The sequence below is a fragment of the Orcinus orca genome, chromosome 11 (genome assembly GCF_937001465.1).
Source record: "Orcinus orca chromosome 11, mOrcOrc1.1, whole genome shotgun sequence".
In the NCBI taxonomy this organism is placed as follows: domain Eukaryota; kingdom Metazoa; phylum Chordata; class Mammalia; order Artiodactyla; family Delphinidae; genus Orcinus; species Orcinus orca.
This window is the reverse complement of record NC_064569.1, coordinates 50,805,799-50,824,485: the sequence shown is the minus strand read 5'-3', so window position 1 is coordinate 50,824,485 and position 18,687 is coordinate 50,805,799. Positions and strand designations below refer to the sequence as shown.

Sequence of the window (18,687 nt, the reverse complement as noted above, 5' to 3'; positions counted from 1 at the left end):
TTATCTATGGCTTCACAGAGCCTCAGCATCTCACAATAGTAGGGGTCCAATAAATATATTTCGAATCAATGAACACAGTTAGGGCTGTGCCACTGCATCATTTGAAAATGCCTGGACCCCCTTCCTAGCTGAGTCTTCCAGATACTCACAGCTTCATAGAACTTCATAATTCGTTTTTCAGTGGTTTTAGGATGCACAGTGTTTCACATGCATCTTACAATTTATTGTGTCTTAGTATTCTGTGTAGTTTAATTGGCAGCGTTTTTTTCCTGACAATTACATAAAACAACATTGTTTTAATAAATGATGGTGTTTTAGAATCAAGGAAATGAGATTACTGCTAATTCCATCTTGGTATGGAAAGTATAAAAACTTCGAGTACTTACATCAATTAAATCTGAAAGATCATGAATATAATACTTGAAAACTGAGGCATTGGTTGCTTCAAGGGTTAGGAGATATTCATTCCGTGCCTTAATCGACTTTAGCTTGTTTTCCGAATACTTTGCTTGTCTCTGGAAATGAAGAAGATCCAGGCATTGGGGAAAACAATAAAGTCATTTTAAAACAAGACAGGGAAACATACATGAATTTCTATTCATCTAAACAATTTATTCAACATATACAAATGACCTTCGAAGTCCTTTGAGAAAAGTACATTTCGAATCTGAATTAAATAAATGAAAATTACCCAGCGATGAGGAAAAACAACAACGTATACGGGCGCCAGGCCCATTTGCAATGAAATCTCTTTGTTAATATTCAAAGTTCTCTACATTGTGTATTGGATACTTGGCATTCACCACTAAATGAGGTCCAGCTGTTATTACATGATTTTTATGTTTCTAACACATTTTTTCATTCCCGTGGGAGGAAATGCATGTCACTTCACAGCAATTTACAATGTGTGTCTATCAGCTGTTGCATCAGTGTTCCTAGGTTTGTCACCTCCAGTGAGGACAGAAAGGCTCTGCAGTCTTTTACTTACTTTTTCCTTCATTTTTTCAATTTTCTTCACAGAGCTTCGCCGCTGATGTCTCTCTTCCAGTCTGATATGAAAGACTGGGTCACTGGATCTGCCAATTTGCTTCTCTTCTTGTTTCTCAGCCTCTTTCAGCTTGCTCTCTGCGCTGATGCTCTCTGCATGATACATATGGTATGTTTTCATCACCTGTGAAAATGTGACCCACATTGTTAAAAGATGTCTGTCTGTAACTTAGAAAGTGAATGGAAACCATTATACGACATAATATGTTAAAGATATCACCTTTCAACTGGCAGAGAGCCAGATTGTTAGTAAAATAAAGTATATACTATTCCTTCTACATAAAGCAAACAGAAATATGCAAATTCACCTGCCAGGAAGAGGCACTTAGGGACAGGCTGTGATGAAAAAAATAATTTACAGAGTCTTGTGTGTGCTTTCAGTGTACTTAAAAAGTTCCCTCAAACTTAAAAGTGTTTCTCTAAAATCTCCTCTGCATTATTAATTTGAAGAATAAACCCTTATGCATGGATAAATTTTAGTCAAACCTTGGAATTATAAAAAACTCCAAATAAATATATAGCCCTTACTAAAGGGACTTTATTGCTTAAAATGTACTTGTCAAAATACAAAATGTAAATATAAGGTTCATATATAGTTGTAGTTAAAAAGAAAACTTTTTATGAGCACAAAGTAATACTTTATGTTCAATGTAGAAAACACGATACAAAAAAGAAAGTAAAATATAAAGCAAGTAGAAAATAAAAAGCATAAGATTTTGGTATACAGCTATCCAGTCTTTTTCCTATGAAAATACACACACACACACACACACACTTGTTCATTTTAAAATGACACATATCATTTCTCCTTTTAAAAAATCTGGATCATACTATATTTACAATTTTTAATCTCCTATGTCCTTTTCCACTCAAAAATATCAACATTTTCCTATACCACAAAATAGTCTTGTAAAACATAATTTTAAGGGCTGTATATTTCTTTATATGACTGTGCTGTAACTTATTTAACTAATTCCCTACTGTTGAACATTTTAGAATATTTCAACTTCTTGCTTTTTTATAAATAAAGCTTGTTTCTTCTCTTAGAAATGATACAGGTAATTTGCATTTTGATAGATTTAGGAATATACAGGAGGTGAAATTTTGTAATGTATCCTTTCCATATATATTGTAAATATATAATCAATCCTCAATTAAATATTCTTTAATTTAGAAAAATTTAAAGGTGTGATGACTCCGATGCCAACTGATGTCTCAGGGTTCCTTCAGGTACCAGAACTCAGCACCCAAGTAATCAGTACCGGCACATTCTCAAAAATTATGTCAAATTCTCCTCCACATAAAATGGATTTTATTTCATCTGTAAATAACTGTTATTCAGAGCCAATTTTATAACTAAGGAGTAGTTGTGTTAAAGAGATTGATGTAATGTTTTAAAGTAAGGAACTTGATTCTTCTCATTTCAAAAGATGAGTTTTAAAATAGTTTGAAGACTGGAAGCAACACTGGAATAAATATATTTATTTAGGTTGAACCAAATTGCTGTTTTTTGTAGGTTATATGAAAAAGGTAGAAAATCAGCACTTATGGTTCAACTTAATACACACTCTTAAGATGACTATTTTAAAGAGTAAAACACAGGGTTAATGAAGAGCTTTACTTTTCATAAAATCTGATGATGCCTTTCCTTAAAATCATAAGCTAGCTAATTACGTCAAAGGCACTGCTGAACAAGAACAAAGTGCGGGCCAAACTACAAAGTCATGGCGGCTTTCTGTGAGCTGTGTGTAACTGCAAAGTTGTCTCTTCTTAGTAATTATCAAATCTGTCTGGGGGTGTGGTTTGGTTGGCTACTCCAGTTTGAAAGAAAAATAAGACAGCATTAGGAAGCAGCTGGGGAATGAAATGGGAGTCCCCGTGCAGCTGGGCAAACAACGAGGTCAATGAATCTACTGCACACCTGGCATTTCTAGGCTTGGCTTTGTTTATATTCCCCGCCTGAAGCAAACCCACAGGCTGTCTGGGTCCTGGTTCCAGTTACATCTTTAAATGAGAGGGTGAAAAAAACCAATCTCTCACACACTCACAGACACACGCACACACACACACAGACACACAGATGCTCGGCTGTCTTCTTGCTAGTTGACAGGAAGGAAGAAATGAGAACACGTGCCTCCCGTCATAGTTGGATGAAAAGGCATCCCAGACTGAGAAATCTTGCTTTTAAATACATCCTGAAGAAAAGACCTGAACTCCTGACTCTTGCTTTACTAAGATGCTGAGGCCTACTGTAAGCAGGTAATTTGCACAAACTAAGCTTTAGGCACTAAGGATTCTGAGCTGGCTGCTAGCATGATGTTTCTGGTTAAGTAGGCTGGGTTAAAAGGAAAACGTTTGAGTCTGACCTAACACTAGCAAGAAGAGGGTATAAATATTTCATCACAATGTGCTTCAGCACAATAGCTGAGGATTCTCCACCGGGTTCAATGTAATTTCCAGAAAGGTAATGTCTTTGTTCCATTTTTCCAATTTGACTTAGGGTTTCCACTGTTCTCCAAAATGTCAACAGTTACAATGAATGAATTTTAAAAGTTGGAGAGAAAAAACTAAAAGCTTCTCGAGAACTCTAATTGCAGACAATGAATGCCAGTACAAACTGCATTATTTAAAATGTAAGCTGTTGACAGAAGTTAAATGTGTTTTGTATTTAAAATAACAGACAGTTCTCTCTTTTTCAGAGAAGTAAAAGAAAGCTTTTGAATATATACTGCAAAGAAAATAACAGCTTCTCCATCAGCTTAATGCAAACACAAGCCTTTGCATACCAAATGACATGATAGGTATATATCCATTTAAATGTACTCCAATAGCATATTTTCCTATTTGAATTCTTTTCTACTAAAACCTCAGGCATAATTCTCCATTGAACATGCTCAATTTATCTTCCCTGCTCTGTCTTCAACTGCAAGAAGAATATAGTCAAGTAGAAAGTGACCACATCATGGATTTCTTTGTGACACTTGACTATTGCCAGAGTATTAGCAAATCATTGATGTCAGAATAAAGGGAATATTAAGCTGGACTTTGTTCAGATCCTCTGCCCTTACCAATCTCTCTTTACCTCATGTACCTCTCACCTCATGTGAAATCCTATACAGAAACTGTATATTTCTTACTGACAGACCCTATATAATGGATCTGACACTACTCTTGTACTTTAAATCAAAGTAATTAAAGTATCTATAGTAAATTTCAATATTCAGTGTCAAGAAGTCATGGTGTATCTGAAAACCATCCATGTGTTGGAGATCAGTCGATCAAGGGTATAAATTCTACTTTTTGACTTCTGGCTCAGAAGTTAGAAGACATGGTTCCAGGAATGGATCTACCAGTTACGAGGTGTGGAGAGTCATTTAACACTTCTGCTCACCTTACAAGGTTGTTGTGGATACCCAATTGTACATGGTCCCTGTGTGTGGGTACAACTGTACCTTTACTGAGTACTTACTACATATGTGTGTATATATATGTATATAATCTATACCATTAATATATATATATACACATATATATATATATGGAGATATATGTAATGTGTATCTATTTAGCTAAACAAACATTATATAATTCCTACTACATGCCAGACATTGTTCTAAGCATTTTACAAATACTGGGTTGGCCAAAAAGGTCATTTGGGTTTTCCCATAAGATGTTACGGCAAAACCCAAACGAACTTTTTGGACAGCCCAATAATAGCTTATTTAATCCTTCTAAAAATGCTTATGAGGTAGGTACCTTTATTCTCCCCGTATTACAGACGAGAAAAGTGAGGCACAGAGAGGTTAAGTAACTTGCTGAAGGTCACACAGCTGATAATCGGCAAAGCAATGGGTAGTACCCCAGCAGTCTGGCTCCAGATTCAGTGCTCTGGACTGCTATGCCGTGACCTTCAGAAGGTCTAATGCATTATACAAATGGAAGGCCTCTTTATCTGGGGGATATAGTTACTCTTGGTCATATTTAAGAATGGAGGAAAAGAAGGAATGAAAGATAATTATTTATTCATTCAACATTTGCTTGGTGTTTAGCACCTGTAAGGCACTGATGGGTATAAAAATAAAGACTTCATTTCCATCTTCTAAGAGTTTAAGTTTTTAGAATTTAAAAAATGGGCCTTGGAGATTCTCATGGACACTGATGAAGTGAGAGGGCATTTGGGCTGAGAGGACAGTATCAGGAAAGATGTAATGGGGTAGGCGACCCACACAGGTGAGGTGGGCATGAGGAGACCAAGACGATGGAGAAGGTCCAGGGTAGTGGATGATGGGGTAACGGAGCTGAAGAATAAGACTGGGCCAGATGAGGAGAGCCTTGAAACCCCAACTAAGTAGTATAGAATTTACTCTGAAGGGGGTTGGTGAATCCACAGAGGTGTGAACAGTATGGTCAAAGCAGTACCTCAGCAGTAATTCGGTGAAGATAGGCAGGATGGTTTAGGGTGTGAAGCGACCTGATTTAGCATGAAGAAGAGGGAATGGAAAGGAGGAAGGAGAATCCAGAATGACAGCTCCAGGGCCTTTTCTCTGTTCTCACTCTCTCTGACCTTTTCTTAAACTTGACACGACCCCCTCCACCACGGAGTTCAAATGCTCTCACGCTCTGCTCCCAACACCAGCCCAAGCAGCACTCTGTATACTACTGAGTCAATCACTTAACTCCCTCCTCAAAATTTGTACTTTCCTGCTTCCGTGGCCTTTTCCCAAGACAATCCAATCCCACTGCCTGGGATGCCCTCCCCCAGCATCCCCTGCTGTTACCATTTTGACTCACCCTCCAGGGCAAGGTCAAAGCTCACCTATTGCTAAGTGTTCCCTGGGTCCCCAGCCAGAGTGGTCTTGTTCTTCCGACCTCCAAGACCTACTTACTGATAGCACTTCAGACTCTGTGCCGTGTGTTACAGATATCTGTGTACCACTCAGTATCATGGATTGTCCTGTAAGTTCAGTGAGGCCACCAATAATATTTTAGGCAACTCCAGGTCCTTAATATTGCCTTATATACAGGAGGAGTAAAATAGGCATCTGGTGAGAAACAAATGAAGGACAGGAATCCTTTTATATTCAGCTTGCCCATTCATTTATTCATTTAACAAATACTATGTGACTAGCATTGTTCCTCTCCAGCCCTGGCACCCAAAATAGTACCACCAATAAATACCTGGGACTGGACTGACGGGATGGCAAACATTTCTAAATCATTTGTGAAATACAGTTAGCACTGGGATTTATGGCATCTCAGAAAAAAAGGGTGTTGTGGTTGGCGGGTGGGCTGGTAAAAAGCAGTATGTTAGTGACAGTATTTCCTAATTCCACACACAGCCTGCTGTTTTACTAAATCCATCAATCACAAAAAGCTCTCCTGAGAAACTACATTCTTTAGGTCTCCTTAAATACCAACAACCTAAGAGAAAGATCTCTTTTCTATAATCAATACAGGAGAGGGCTCTAACTGTAACCGAGTTTCTGCCGGTGCCAGATTAACAAAACCATCAGGGTAGGACCACCACCTTGGAAGTCCATTCCCACGAAGCTCTCAGGTTCATGGGGAAGGCAGGGCTCCCGGGCCACCCTAGGCTGAGCCCCAGGAGCTGTGCTGTAAGCTTGGCTCCTTCAGGGGCTCACACAGCCTCTGTGTAGACTATAGTCTCTGCTGAGCCAAGCTGTGTCCCTGGAGCTTAGTTTAAATAGGGGCAGTGGGCAGGAGCTGCTTTTCAGACAGCATCATAACACTGCATGCTGTGATCTTTACACCAGCAACCTTGAGCTTTCCCGCCCTTTAGTATACTGAGCCAACCTTGGCGACGAATACAGAGCCAGGCAGACCTGGATTTGAGTTCTCGTGCTACGCGTATCAGCTGGGCAAGTTTCTTAACTTTCCTGAGCCCCAGTTCCTCTGAGGTGAAATTGGGATTAAGTGATGCAATGCCTGGGAAGCACAGGAACAGGGTGGGCAGTTCTCTTTCTTGACAGTTTCTAAGGTATGATGTAGAAGCGAGTACACAGGCTCCGCGGCCAGACTAACTGGCTTCACGTTCTGGCTCTAAGCAGAGAGGTGCACGCCAGTGCCTCTCAAAGACAAAGCAGCTGGAGAACTGAGTACAGCAAAAGCAGACCTGACGGAGGCCTCTCCTGCTGTTTCATATTACAACTCGGGACAGCCAAAACCTCTTAAAAACTAATCTAACATACCAGTGACGAGCACCCAGGAGTTGATGGCCTAGATACCTACGTGTTCATAAAACACACCACCTGAAGTCACACTTAGGAAGGCTTCTAGCCTCTCTGCAATGTTCATCTCATCATTAGCACTCTTTTGATGTATGCTGACAGTTACTGGAAAATTAAGTGTAATTTACTGGAAAATCACCCAGGTTTCAGGGAGCAGTGCATAGTGATCTGCATTTACTCATCCACCAAACAGCTACTGAGTATCTGTAAGCCAGGCACTGTGCTAGGCTCTGAAGCTAGAGATGAAAGACACAGTCCCTACCCGGTAAAGACACAAAGGCAGGCCTACTCTTACTGAAGACAAATAGGAGGTGGGGAGGGAAGCACCCATGGACTTCAGGGTAGGTAGGCTGAGTGCAAGTCAGGTGGAGAAGACTCCTAGGCTTCCTTTTAATCAGCTTCTATTTAAGTCTGGGAGCTCACCTGGAGAGAAAGTTGGGGTGGGAGGGGGGATATATTTTATTTATATACAGATGTAAAGACAGGAGAATCCCACCCACAACATGAATGCTACTCAGTCAATGCCCACAATGGATCTCAGTTCCCACCCCAATGCCCCATCTCCCACTTAAGGCCTGTGAGGGACACTTATCAGTATATTTTATTCTCATTTGTGGCATCAGGGCTGGAAAAGCTGCTGATACCCGAGGTAATGAGAGGTCAATAGGACTGTTACAATGATGAACTTTCCCACTTCCTTTCCCCAGGCTTGTATGGTTCACTATAAGTCAATGAAAGCAGAATTTACAAAACTTAATTATATTTGAAAAGTAACATTTATAGAACTCACTTTGAGAGGTAGTATACTGGCAGTTAAGGGCTTAGACCCACAGAACAGACTGCTTGGGCTCAAATCCTGCCTCTGCACTGTGTGATCTTCAGCAAGTAACTTAACCTTTCTGTGCCTTCATTTCTTCACTGTAAAATGGGCATAACATTCTTACTCACTGCATGCATAGGGTAGTTGGAAGGGTTAGATGTGTCATGACATGTAAAGAGCACAGAAAAAAGAGCTTGACATGTAATAAGTGCACAGTAAATGTCAGCTATTGCTATTTGAAAAAATTACCACAAAAGATTTCCTTTTAATAACAGGTAATGATTTCTCCATGACTGGAAAGACTATCATTTCCAACAGAGGTAAAGGAAAGGAAAGAAGTGATACTTCCATTTATGTGTATGGGAAGAATTTTAGCAAAGCGCTTTAGAAATGAGCAGATAGTTCAAGATGAACGATTAAATAGCATGAGATCCCATCTTTATAGCTAGTTTATCAAAGAAAACTTGAGGTATGTTGTGGCTCCACTGAAATGAAATCAGTAAAACAGTATGAGTTTATCATCGAATTATATTTATAATCCAAACAAATGCTTTGAACAAAAGGCATTGTCTGGGACTCCGGACCCTGCTGGCTGCTAACCACCCAAATGACAGGGCAACAGAGATACAGAGAATAAACAAAACAAAGGGAAAAACAGAGAACACATATGCAAAGGGAGAAAGTAAGGCTAATGAAAGTCCCCAAAATAATTCTGTTCTGTTCAGTGTGGTGTTAAAGGTTTTGTTTCAGGAGTAATTACAAAGAGCAACATTTTATGGGTCTATAAAATCCAACAGACCTGGATTTTGGTCCTAGCTTTGCTGCAAAATAGTTCTGTAACCTCAGTCTTTCTGACCCTCAGTGTAACTTTCATCTATTAGAGATGGCAACATGAGGCCTCCTGACAGGACCAAAATTAGGGAACCAATCAAATAAAACTATGAACCTCAAACACTTTGAAAACTGTGGAATGAAAGAAAAAGCACAAACTAGAGGTTTGACCATAGAAAAACTGATCATGTAACTAAAAGGCCTCTTTCCATAAGAATTTTAATACATTCCCTGAAATGGAGAATATTTGATGATGCTCAGAGGAAATAACATAGGATGGCATCTAGCAGTCTATATGAAAAGAGCATCCGGACTGTCATTCATGTTTTGTTTTCTGTTGGAGATTTACTTTTTTCTTCTCCATCTTCAACAAGAACCTACAAGAGCCTGTGACAGTGGAAGGAGCTTTCAGGTCCTAAATATCCAAGCGTGTGAACCCTCAGTCTGCCAGGCCTTGACTGTGACCTTGTGGCAAGGCTCTGTCTAACCCTGCTGGCCCAGAGCGTTCTCACCTATAAAGGACGTGGCTGGACCATGTAATCGCTCAGGCCTTTTCCAACTCTAAAATTCTATGAGTCCATGATTTCAACAACTAAGTATCACAAGTATTTACTGTTTGGAGAAATACATATATATAAAATATACTTCTCAGTTGCTAAAGAGGCTGATTTTTTTCAGTGTCAGGGTAGATGGCAGATAAATTTTAATCAAAAGGAAAAACCCATTAACAACAAATTATACTAATTATCTCCTGCTTCTGTTGATTGAGGCAGCAAACAGTATACCATGCTATGCCGAGGACATAAGATTCCTCCTAGAATTTTCCATGGGCTCTGAGGCCATAACTCATCTGCTTTGCTGCACAGAAAATATCTAGAAATGAACAATGCCTGTATACTCTAATGTACTATTATACTGATGAATCTTAAACTGGGGTATCTATCACTCTAGTGACTTTAATTAGCTCTCAAACTGATTAGTGATCAATCATAAAGTGCTCATTAAGGAGGAAAACCCAGGAACTATCTGGTAGGTGCAGGGTTGACACAAGGATTTGCTATGTGCTTTTATCTTTGACTGTTATATTTAAGTTAAAGCAGGGCATTAGTCATCTTTTTCAAACTGCTAAATTTAACTATATATACATATATATATATATATATATTTTTTTTTTTTTGCGGTACGCGGGCCTCTCACTGCTGTGGACTCTTCCCTTGCGGAGCACAGGCTCCGGACGCGCAGGCTCTGCGGCCATGGATCACGAGTCCAGCTGCTCCGCGGCATGTGGGATCTTCCCGGACCGGGGCACGAACCCGTGTCCCCTGCATCGGCAGGCGGACTCTCAGCCACTGCGTCACCAGGGAGGTCCGGCCTTAACTTTTTTGATTCCTTTACATTCTATTACTAGAAATCCAATTATATTTTATTCTCGACTGATTTACACTAGGTTCATCAGGATTATTTTTCATGAGAGCAATGAACAATTTGGTATAATATCTGCCCACTTCACAATGATCAGAGATTTTTAACATAAAATGAATGTCATTTTATCCAGGAACTTCTAATTTTGCAGAAGATATTTTCCTTTCTTGTCTCTCAAGCACTCCATTTGTAGTGGGGTAAAGAGAGATTGGTAAGGGCAGAGGATCTAAACAAAGTCCAGCTTAATATTCCCTGTATTCTGACATGAATGATTTGCTAATAATCTGGCAATATTCAAGCACATGGAGTTCCCTGCACAGGCAATGAGCTTTCATGCATCTGTGCTTTCCCTCACACACGAATTGCTTTTTTGGAAGGCCCTTCCCACCCTTCCTTTGTCATAAAATCAGGTGTCAGCTTCTCCAGGAAGCCCTTGGGAGGTTTACACAGAGCTGTGGAGACCTCTATCTAGCCCAGCACCCAACACCATACATGGAAATATCTCACAAGTCTAACTCATTGATGACAGGGCTGTTTGCCATCAATATATTAACGGGACCTATACATTTATTGAAAGGCTCCTCCCAGCCTCTCAGTGTGTATCACCTGGACGCAACAGAGATGATCCTCTAATAATTTTAGAGCTGAGGCAACTATGCTTTTAGTACTTTCCATTTAACTGACTTAGAGACGGAACAGATTCTGAGATTTGGAACAAACGCTGAATAATGGCATTCCATAAATCCTAGAAACTTACAAATCACAAACCCTCTCCATACAAGTGCTGGGCAGCCACTCTACAGAGGAGGAGAGCACCGTCTTAAAAGATAACCTATTCCATTTCTCAACAGATCTAATGGTTAAATTCAGGAACCGGACTGCCTGGGTTCAGATCCTTGTTTTGCCTTTTATCACGTTCCACAGTTTTCTCACCTGTAATTAGGAATAAGAATCATACCTCTAAGGTTGCTGTGAAGACAAAATGAATTAATACATGCCAAGCGCTTGCAGTGGTAACTGGCGAACAGTGTGTTTCACGGTTGCTACAAAAATCATAAAATACCACCCCCCCACCATATCTTTAAAGCCCACGATAGCCTCAGCCAGTGCTTAGTGTCAATGCTCCCTTGTTTACTCTCACACACCTGAAGGTTGAGAGCAGAGGGATGGCCTTTGTTCTATCCATCAAAGAAACTGAGCTGCAAAGAGACTTAATCCTTGCCCAACAAGTCAACAGAGAAAGTCAGTGATAGGGAAGGTCATCAGAAAGTCCTTGTTTCAAAAAGCGTTTTCATAAGAAGTCTTCAGAGGCCCTGAAATACAAGTTTAAGCTACTGAAAGAATAATACCCACAAACTGGCACTTGGAATACATATTAACCAGGGCCATAGTGAACACAGTGGCAGCAGAAGTGGTGAAGGGAGAGTTTCAAGCAGTTGGCAACGTTGAGGGGGAAAATACATGTATAATGAAAGGCCAACAAATTTACTAGAATTTCAAAGTCACCGGCATTAATTCTTTTCAGGGAAATGTTTCACATGTCTTCAACATTACACGTGTGTATTAGACATTTAAGTTATATGGTTTAGTATATGAAATATTTAAGCTGAGGACACCAGACACTTAGAATTTTAAAATCATAAAAGACCTGAAACCCTTGGAATTGTAGCATCAACTAAAATGGAAAGAATGATATGGAATCCTTTCCTTTTAATGGAAAATGGTTTAGAACTTGACACAAAAACCTGTTTCTCAAATTCAATACCTCTCACTCCACTTATTAAAAAGAAGAGAGAAAAAAAGAAGAAAGGTGAGAGGCCTTTGTTAATCTATGCAAGAAAGATTTCTGAGCTTTCTAATTGCTTTTGACCAGATGTCTAACCATTTTTTGCTGCTTATGTCGTTTAGAATCTCATTTGGTACTCTCCTGAAATCTTTCAACTTCTGATTTTTTTTCCTTTCTCTCTAGATATGGCTCCAGAGGGAAATTCTATGAATATGCCTGTGTTCGTCCTAATTGGATGCCTTGGCTCACACTGCTATTGCCTCAAAAACCTTCCCCAGCTTCTCTCCATCTGTCCTACTCGTAAAATCCTGTCCATTTTCAGACCCTTTCCTCTCTGAATTTTTCTTAATCCTCAGGGTGGACCTCTCTCTTTGAAACTCCAAAGCCCTCTAGCTGAACCTTTCTGTTGGTACATAATGGTCTGCCTTAAGTTATAATCACCATTAAAAAGGGAGTACTGGGTCTTCCTGGGTGGCGCAGTGGTTAAGAATCCGCCTGCCAATGCAGGGGACACGGGTTCAACCCCTGATCCGGGAAGATCCCACATGCCGCGGAGCAACTAAGCCCGTGTGCCAAAACTACTGAGCCTGCGAGCCACAACTACTGAGCCCTCATGCCACAACTACAGAAGCCCGTGCGCCTAGAGCCTGTGCTCCGAAACAGGAGAAGCCACCGCAATGAGAAGCACGCCCGCGGCAACGAAGAGTAGCCGCCAGTTGACGCAACTAGAGAAAGACCGTGCGCAGCAACGAAGACCCAACACAGACAAAATTAAATTAATAAAATAAATAAATCTATTAAAAAATAGGGAGTACAGTGTGCGAGCTGAGCCTTTTGACTCTGCTTGGTCTGAGGCTTCCTAGCTGTGTGACCTTGGGCAAAGTACTTAACCTTTCTGTGCCTCATCTACCCTGTAGGGCCGTTGGAAGACTTTAAAGAGCTAATTATATAAATTGCTTAGAATAGTACCAGATATAGGTTAGCTGTTGCTATTTAGTCCTTGCTTAGCTTTTATTTGCCAGACTTCTGGTACTGTCTTGCCTAAAGCTCCCATCACAGTAGGACATACATAGTAGGGCCCTATTTACTAATTTGAATTAAAATAAAAACCTGGGTTACAGTTCCAACCTGGGACTTTAGTTAATCACTTAATCTGAGTCTCTGTGATGGTCTCCCTAAATGAGGAGGTTAATTTGATCATTTCTAAAGGCCCATTCAGTGCTAAAATTCTATCAGATAATCAAGTGAGTTAAGATATGTTGAAATGGAGCACCCGGCTCAACAGATTTAGATCTTCATTCCCTTCACATGATTTTTACTGGTCAACATTTCTAGTCCATTTTGAGACAATAAATCTAAGGAAAATGCCCATGATTTATTCTATGTATATGTATTATATATTTGGTTTTGATGAATAATGATAAACAAAGCTAAGTACCTTAATTACCCAATACAAATGAAACGTTCTGATTGTCTGTTATTAAAGCATTGTAATCATTTAAAAGTCATACTACTATATTTCAGAATGTAATAGTTTGGATAAAATACTCTGAGAAGGATTCTTGATATGAAACATGCTTTAGAAATGTTTTGTTTTTACTAAACTATACTTTCTAACACTTTTTTGTTCTTTCATTTCTAAGCCAACTACTTGTTTTCGGTTCATATTGTTCACTTCTTTTAAAAGGCAGTTTTATTTGTAGTTCATAAGCACCAACCATAACTAATTCTCAAATCTCAGAGAGAAAAGAAAAATTCCAAGCAGGAGCTCGTGAGCATTTCACCTCATTAATTAGCAGGGTACCCTAAAAGACATCTACATATAAAGTTCTTATCAATCGGATGTCCTGGCGGGGGTAGGGATAAATTAGGAGTTTGGGATTAACATATACACATTACTCTGTATAAAATAGACAACCAACAGGGACCTACTGTATAGCACAGGGAACTATACTCAAAATCTTGTAATAACGTATAATGGAAGAGAATGTAAAAAAAAGAATATATAATATAATATATAAACAACTGAATGGCTTTTCTGTACACCTGAAAATAACACAACACTGTAAATCAACTATATTTCAATAACATTTTTTTTAAAAATTAAAGAAAAAACACCAGCTGTCTTTAGAGAGTCTTCCAATGGAAATTCTATTAATCTCAATCGTTTTGGCAGGAAGAGGAATCCAGGTTAAACTATGGAACCTGGTCTCTAAAGTCAGTCTGCGTCAAGGCCAAGATTAGAATTCGGAAGTTGGCAGGGAGTCATGTGATCCCAATACCTCTCTTTCTTTCCATCTAAGTGTCTAGTAAGAAAGCCAGGGCAAGGATATGTGGAAACACTTTGTCAGCCCAGGATCTCTAAATAGACTGCTTTTTAAAAGTTTTCCAGGTGGCATCACGGAGAATGTGGTATTCCAGAGAGGTTTTCATTTGCGGGAGCCTTTTACATATCCTTATGCCTTATTTCTCTTTGTTCAGTGTTTTGTTCCGAGACCCAGACCTCTTTGTAGTCCCTCTCAAAGCAATGAATTTGCATTTTCACTACAGAAATATATATTTCAAATACTTCAAATGCCCTTGAGCTAAAATAAATACTTAACCAGAACAAAACCAGAAAACCCAAAAACCTCTTGGAGGCACAGAGAAAAATCTTCTGATAGGATGTGGCAAGTATCTTGGGCTTTTTCAGAATGACCTTTCAACCTTGCCTGGGGCATGTTTCTTCTTATGGAAGAATGCATTAGCTCCTGGTTTGTGGGAGGCTCACAAAGCCAGCCGAGGAAGCTTTCCTCAGCAGTCCTCAGAGGTGGAGTTTTCTAAGAAGGGCTTGAAATAATAAACAGTGTCTTCCCTCCCATCTCCTCTAAAAATAATTAGCTTTTTATTTTAACATTTTAAACTGGTGCAAAGATATGTAAAGGCCAGCGTGGATACCTGTGTACATTCAGAAACCCTGTTTTCCAAATAACTCCTGTACAAGAGGCTCAAAAGACTTGGGTTTGTACTGGGACAGCTTCTGTTCTCTATTTGCATTTGTTAGGCAAATTAGAGCTAGAGCTCAGAAGGCAGAAAACAAAGGTGCATGGAATAGCCAGTAATGCATACTTAGCACTAATCACCATGTGAGAACACACAGCTCAACAGGGGGTGCTGACACATAGAACACTACAGCTATATGAAAAGCTATGTTTTAAAGAGGCTGCCCCCCAAATGAACATACCCTAATGTTAAAGCTGAGTGTGCAAACCCAAAGCCGTTTGGGTTTGCCCATTTTGTAACCCACATCAACAATGTGGAAAGCTCAATCAAGTTTTTACAAGTGGCAATCAGAGCGTGCAGTAGAAAAGTTTCAACTCTGACTTTTACCTCTTAGATCAGGCTCCACCCTTCTTCTCCCCACCTGTCCTGCACATCCTTCCCGAAGGCGGCTGTGCAGTGGGGAACTGATGGGCCTTGGGGATGGAACTGGGCTGAGATTTTGGAGCATTCATTTACTATCTGTGTGAGCCTGAGCTAATTATCTGGAGCCCCGGCTGCCATTAGTAACCTTGGGATTAGGAATACCTGCCTCATAGGACTGCTGTGAGAAATGAATGGGCTCCTGCATGTGCCTCATGGTAAGGGTGGGATAAATCTTCATTTTCTCAGTTCTCTCCTCTTAATTTAATGGAGTTTGAAGATGGATTCTCTCTTGACTCTGGCTAGCCATGTGTGTCACTGATGTATGGAGAGAGTAACCATCAATTACACATAATTAACAATCAATTTCACGTGGATTTACCATGACATCTGTGTTAATCTCCGTTAGAATTTGCTTACTGAGGATGGTAAGCGCCTTGTTTTTCAAAACACTGAGTATAATGCTGTAAAACCTAGGCAAAGTAAAGAAATATTAATATAGGACAAATAATTGTTTTCCCCCTAAAATACAGCATAACCTTTTGAGATTTTGGTCTGAGGGGACAGGCTTAACACTTCAAACCACTGTTTTATGATGAGCCCTTTACCAGACTGATGAAGGCCAATTTTGGTTTGAGTGTTCCTTTTAACTTTTTGTGTCACCATTTTTCCATTTTTGCCTTTTCACTTCTCCACTAACCCAGTCACAGCCCTGTTCACATTTACTATTGATTTGGTTTTCTTACAGGAAGTTACCATCCTTTTTCTTTTTGTACAAAACGAATATATACTGATTATAAGGAAAAACCATGTATATATATATAAACCATCTGAAATTACTATTAATATCATCCCTGATCTCCACCTTTATGCTGAGAGGCAGACAAGGAGCTGTTGCCATCCCCACTTCACCGATGATGAGGAAGATGACAATGATGATGAGGATGACACTAACTACCTCCATTTATTAAGCATTTACTATGTGCCGGGCACTGTTCTGAATGCTTAATCTGTATTAACTCAGCTTTATTTTTTCTCTTAGCACTTACACCTGCCATACTATATATTTGTTTATTGTCTGTTTCTCCTCCCTAGAATATAAATGCCCTGAGAGGAAGTAACAGGGTCTGTTTTTATTCACATCTATTATACATCCCCAGTACATCTACAAGTAGCTGGCATGGTAGGAGGCATTCAAAAACTGTGGAATAAATAAACTAGTTTTCCTAACAACATGGGTGAGCCTTATCCAATACATTGAGGGCCTGAATAGAATAAAGAGCTGAGTAAGAGAGCATTTGCTCTCTCTGCCTGTCTTCGAGGTGAGACATGGTCTTCTCCTGCTTTGGACTTGAACTCGGGCTGGAACTTACACCATCAGCTCTCCTGGTTCTCAGGCCTTTGGAAGGACTGGAACTACCTTCTGGCTCTCCAGCTTGCTGCCTGCTGATTTGGGGACTTCTCAGCCTCCACACTGCACGAATCGACTCCTTATAATCAATTTCTCTCCCATATCGATCTATCTATCTATCTATCTATCTAATCTCCTATTGGTTCTGTTTCTCCCAGACTAATACAGATGCCCAGATTGGCTAAGTGAGCTGAGATTCAAATTCAAGTTCAATGTGAGTCCAGTCAATTCTGTTTCCTTAAAGCACAGCAGTCTCCCTGCTTTCTTAACCCTACTTTAGTTCTCTTTCACATGTTAAACTGAAAAGGAAGTTAATTAGTGGATTAGACTTAGAAAGGGAATTTGAAGATTTCGGTTCACTCTTACTTTTTAGCCCAATGAGTCCCATCTGTTAGATCTTTTTTTTAAAATTTTAACTTCTTAGTTTTTTCTGTTGTTGGTTTTGTATTTTTTCATTTTATTTCTTCTTCCTTTTTGTTAGATCATTTAAATGAACATTTCTAAGAAGTACAGGTTGCCAGTGAGGCACATGTTCAATTTTTCACCTATGTTTTTGTTAAAGCAACATTAATGCCATTGATTTAAAAAAAATACAAAGGAGCAAGTGATAAATGGCTTAGGTCCTTTGTGTTGTTGGGGTGGCATTAACATTTAGAGATCTTTGTTAGAGAATGGTTTCCCAAAACTATGGCAACAGAGATAAAATGACAGACCCACAGAGGCTCTGGAGCCAGACCTGGACCTGAGATCCCACTCTACTACTTATTATGCAACCTAGGCAAGCCTCTCTGAGCCTTAGTTTCCTCATCTGTGAAATGGGGATAATGATAGTATCTGCCTCATAGAGACACTGTGAGGATTACATAAAATAATGCGTGTGCTTAGCACAATAACTAGCCATATATAATAAGCATTTAATAAATGTTAGCTTCTTTGAAAGGCATGTCTAGTTACCTAAAAAATATCTCCCTTTCTCTCTCAAATTAACAAAATCCTCAATTTTTAACTGGCTGTCAATGAGTTGGCCAACTAAAAGACTATAACTCCCAGACTTCCTTGAAGCCTGTGAAACTGTGTTTCTAAGTTCTGGCCAATGAGATGTATATGAAAGTGCTATATGGAACCTTCATTAAGTCTTCGTAAGAGACAGAGGACCTGCCCTTCTTTCCTTTCTCCATTCTGTTGGAGTCTCCTTTCTCCATTTCAGGAAAGCAGATGTAATGGCTAGAGCTCCAGCAACTATCTTGAACTCTACGAACAAAGATACAATTATGTTTCTCTGAACAGTGTATTAGGGGGAGCCTGATTCTTTGATGGCTTTATGTAACCTCCATACCAGTCCTGTGCTGCCAACCTCTGAACTCCTTTTATGTGAGAGAGAGGTTAAACTTCTATCTTGTTTATGCCATTATTCTGAGTACCTCTGTTACTCAAGGCCCAAGTAATCCTAACTGCTGTGGCTGGCCCATGTGGTAGGTTCAAAACCACTCTGAGGCCCTGTTCCTGTAAATAAAGGCAAGGTTGAGGCAAAAATATAGAAAAGGAGATGCATGTCTTCAAAGCCTTTCCTCTCCCTCCAGACGGCACTGAGATGCCACCATCCTCTCTCTCCTGCTCAGAGGTCCAGGCCTTCATGCCCCATGGATACAACCCATTCTCAAAGAATCTGATGAAACTCGGTTCATTTTAAGGTAGAAATGATCATAAGGCATCTCTTTCT

At 39.7% G+C, this 18,687-nt stretch overlaps 1 protein-coding gene across 2 annotated transcripts in view; it reads right to left on the bottom strand.

Annotated features, from left to right (window-relative positions):
- SRGAP1 (SLIT-ROBO Rho GTPase activating protein 1) overlaps positions 1-18,687 on the bottom strand; it is a 274,993-nt gene that overhangs the window by 90,817 nt on the left and 165,489 nt on the right. For both annotated transcript variants that reach the window (XM_004276587.4, XM_033440537.2), the window contains exons 5-6: positions 989-1,171; positions 387-515 (exon numbers count right to left, since the gene is read on the bottom strand). In XM_004276587.4, coding sequence (XP_004276635.1) covers positions 387-515; positions 989-1,171 — 312 coding nt within the window. The remainder of the gene's footprint in view (positions 1-386; positions 516-988; positions 1,172-18,687) is intronic.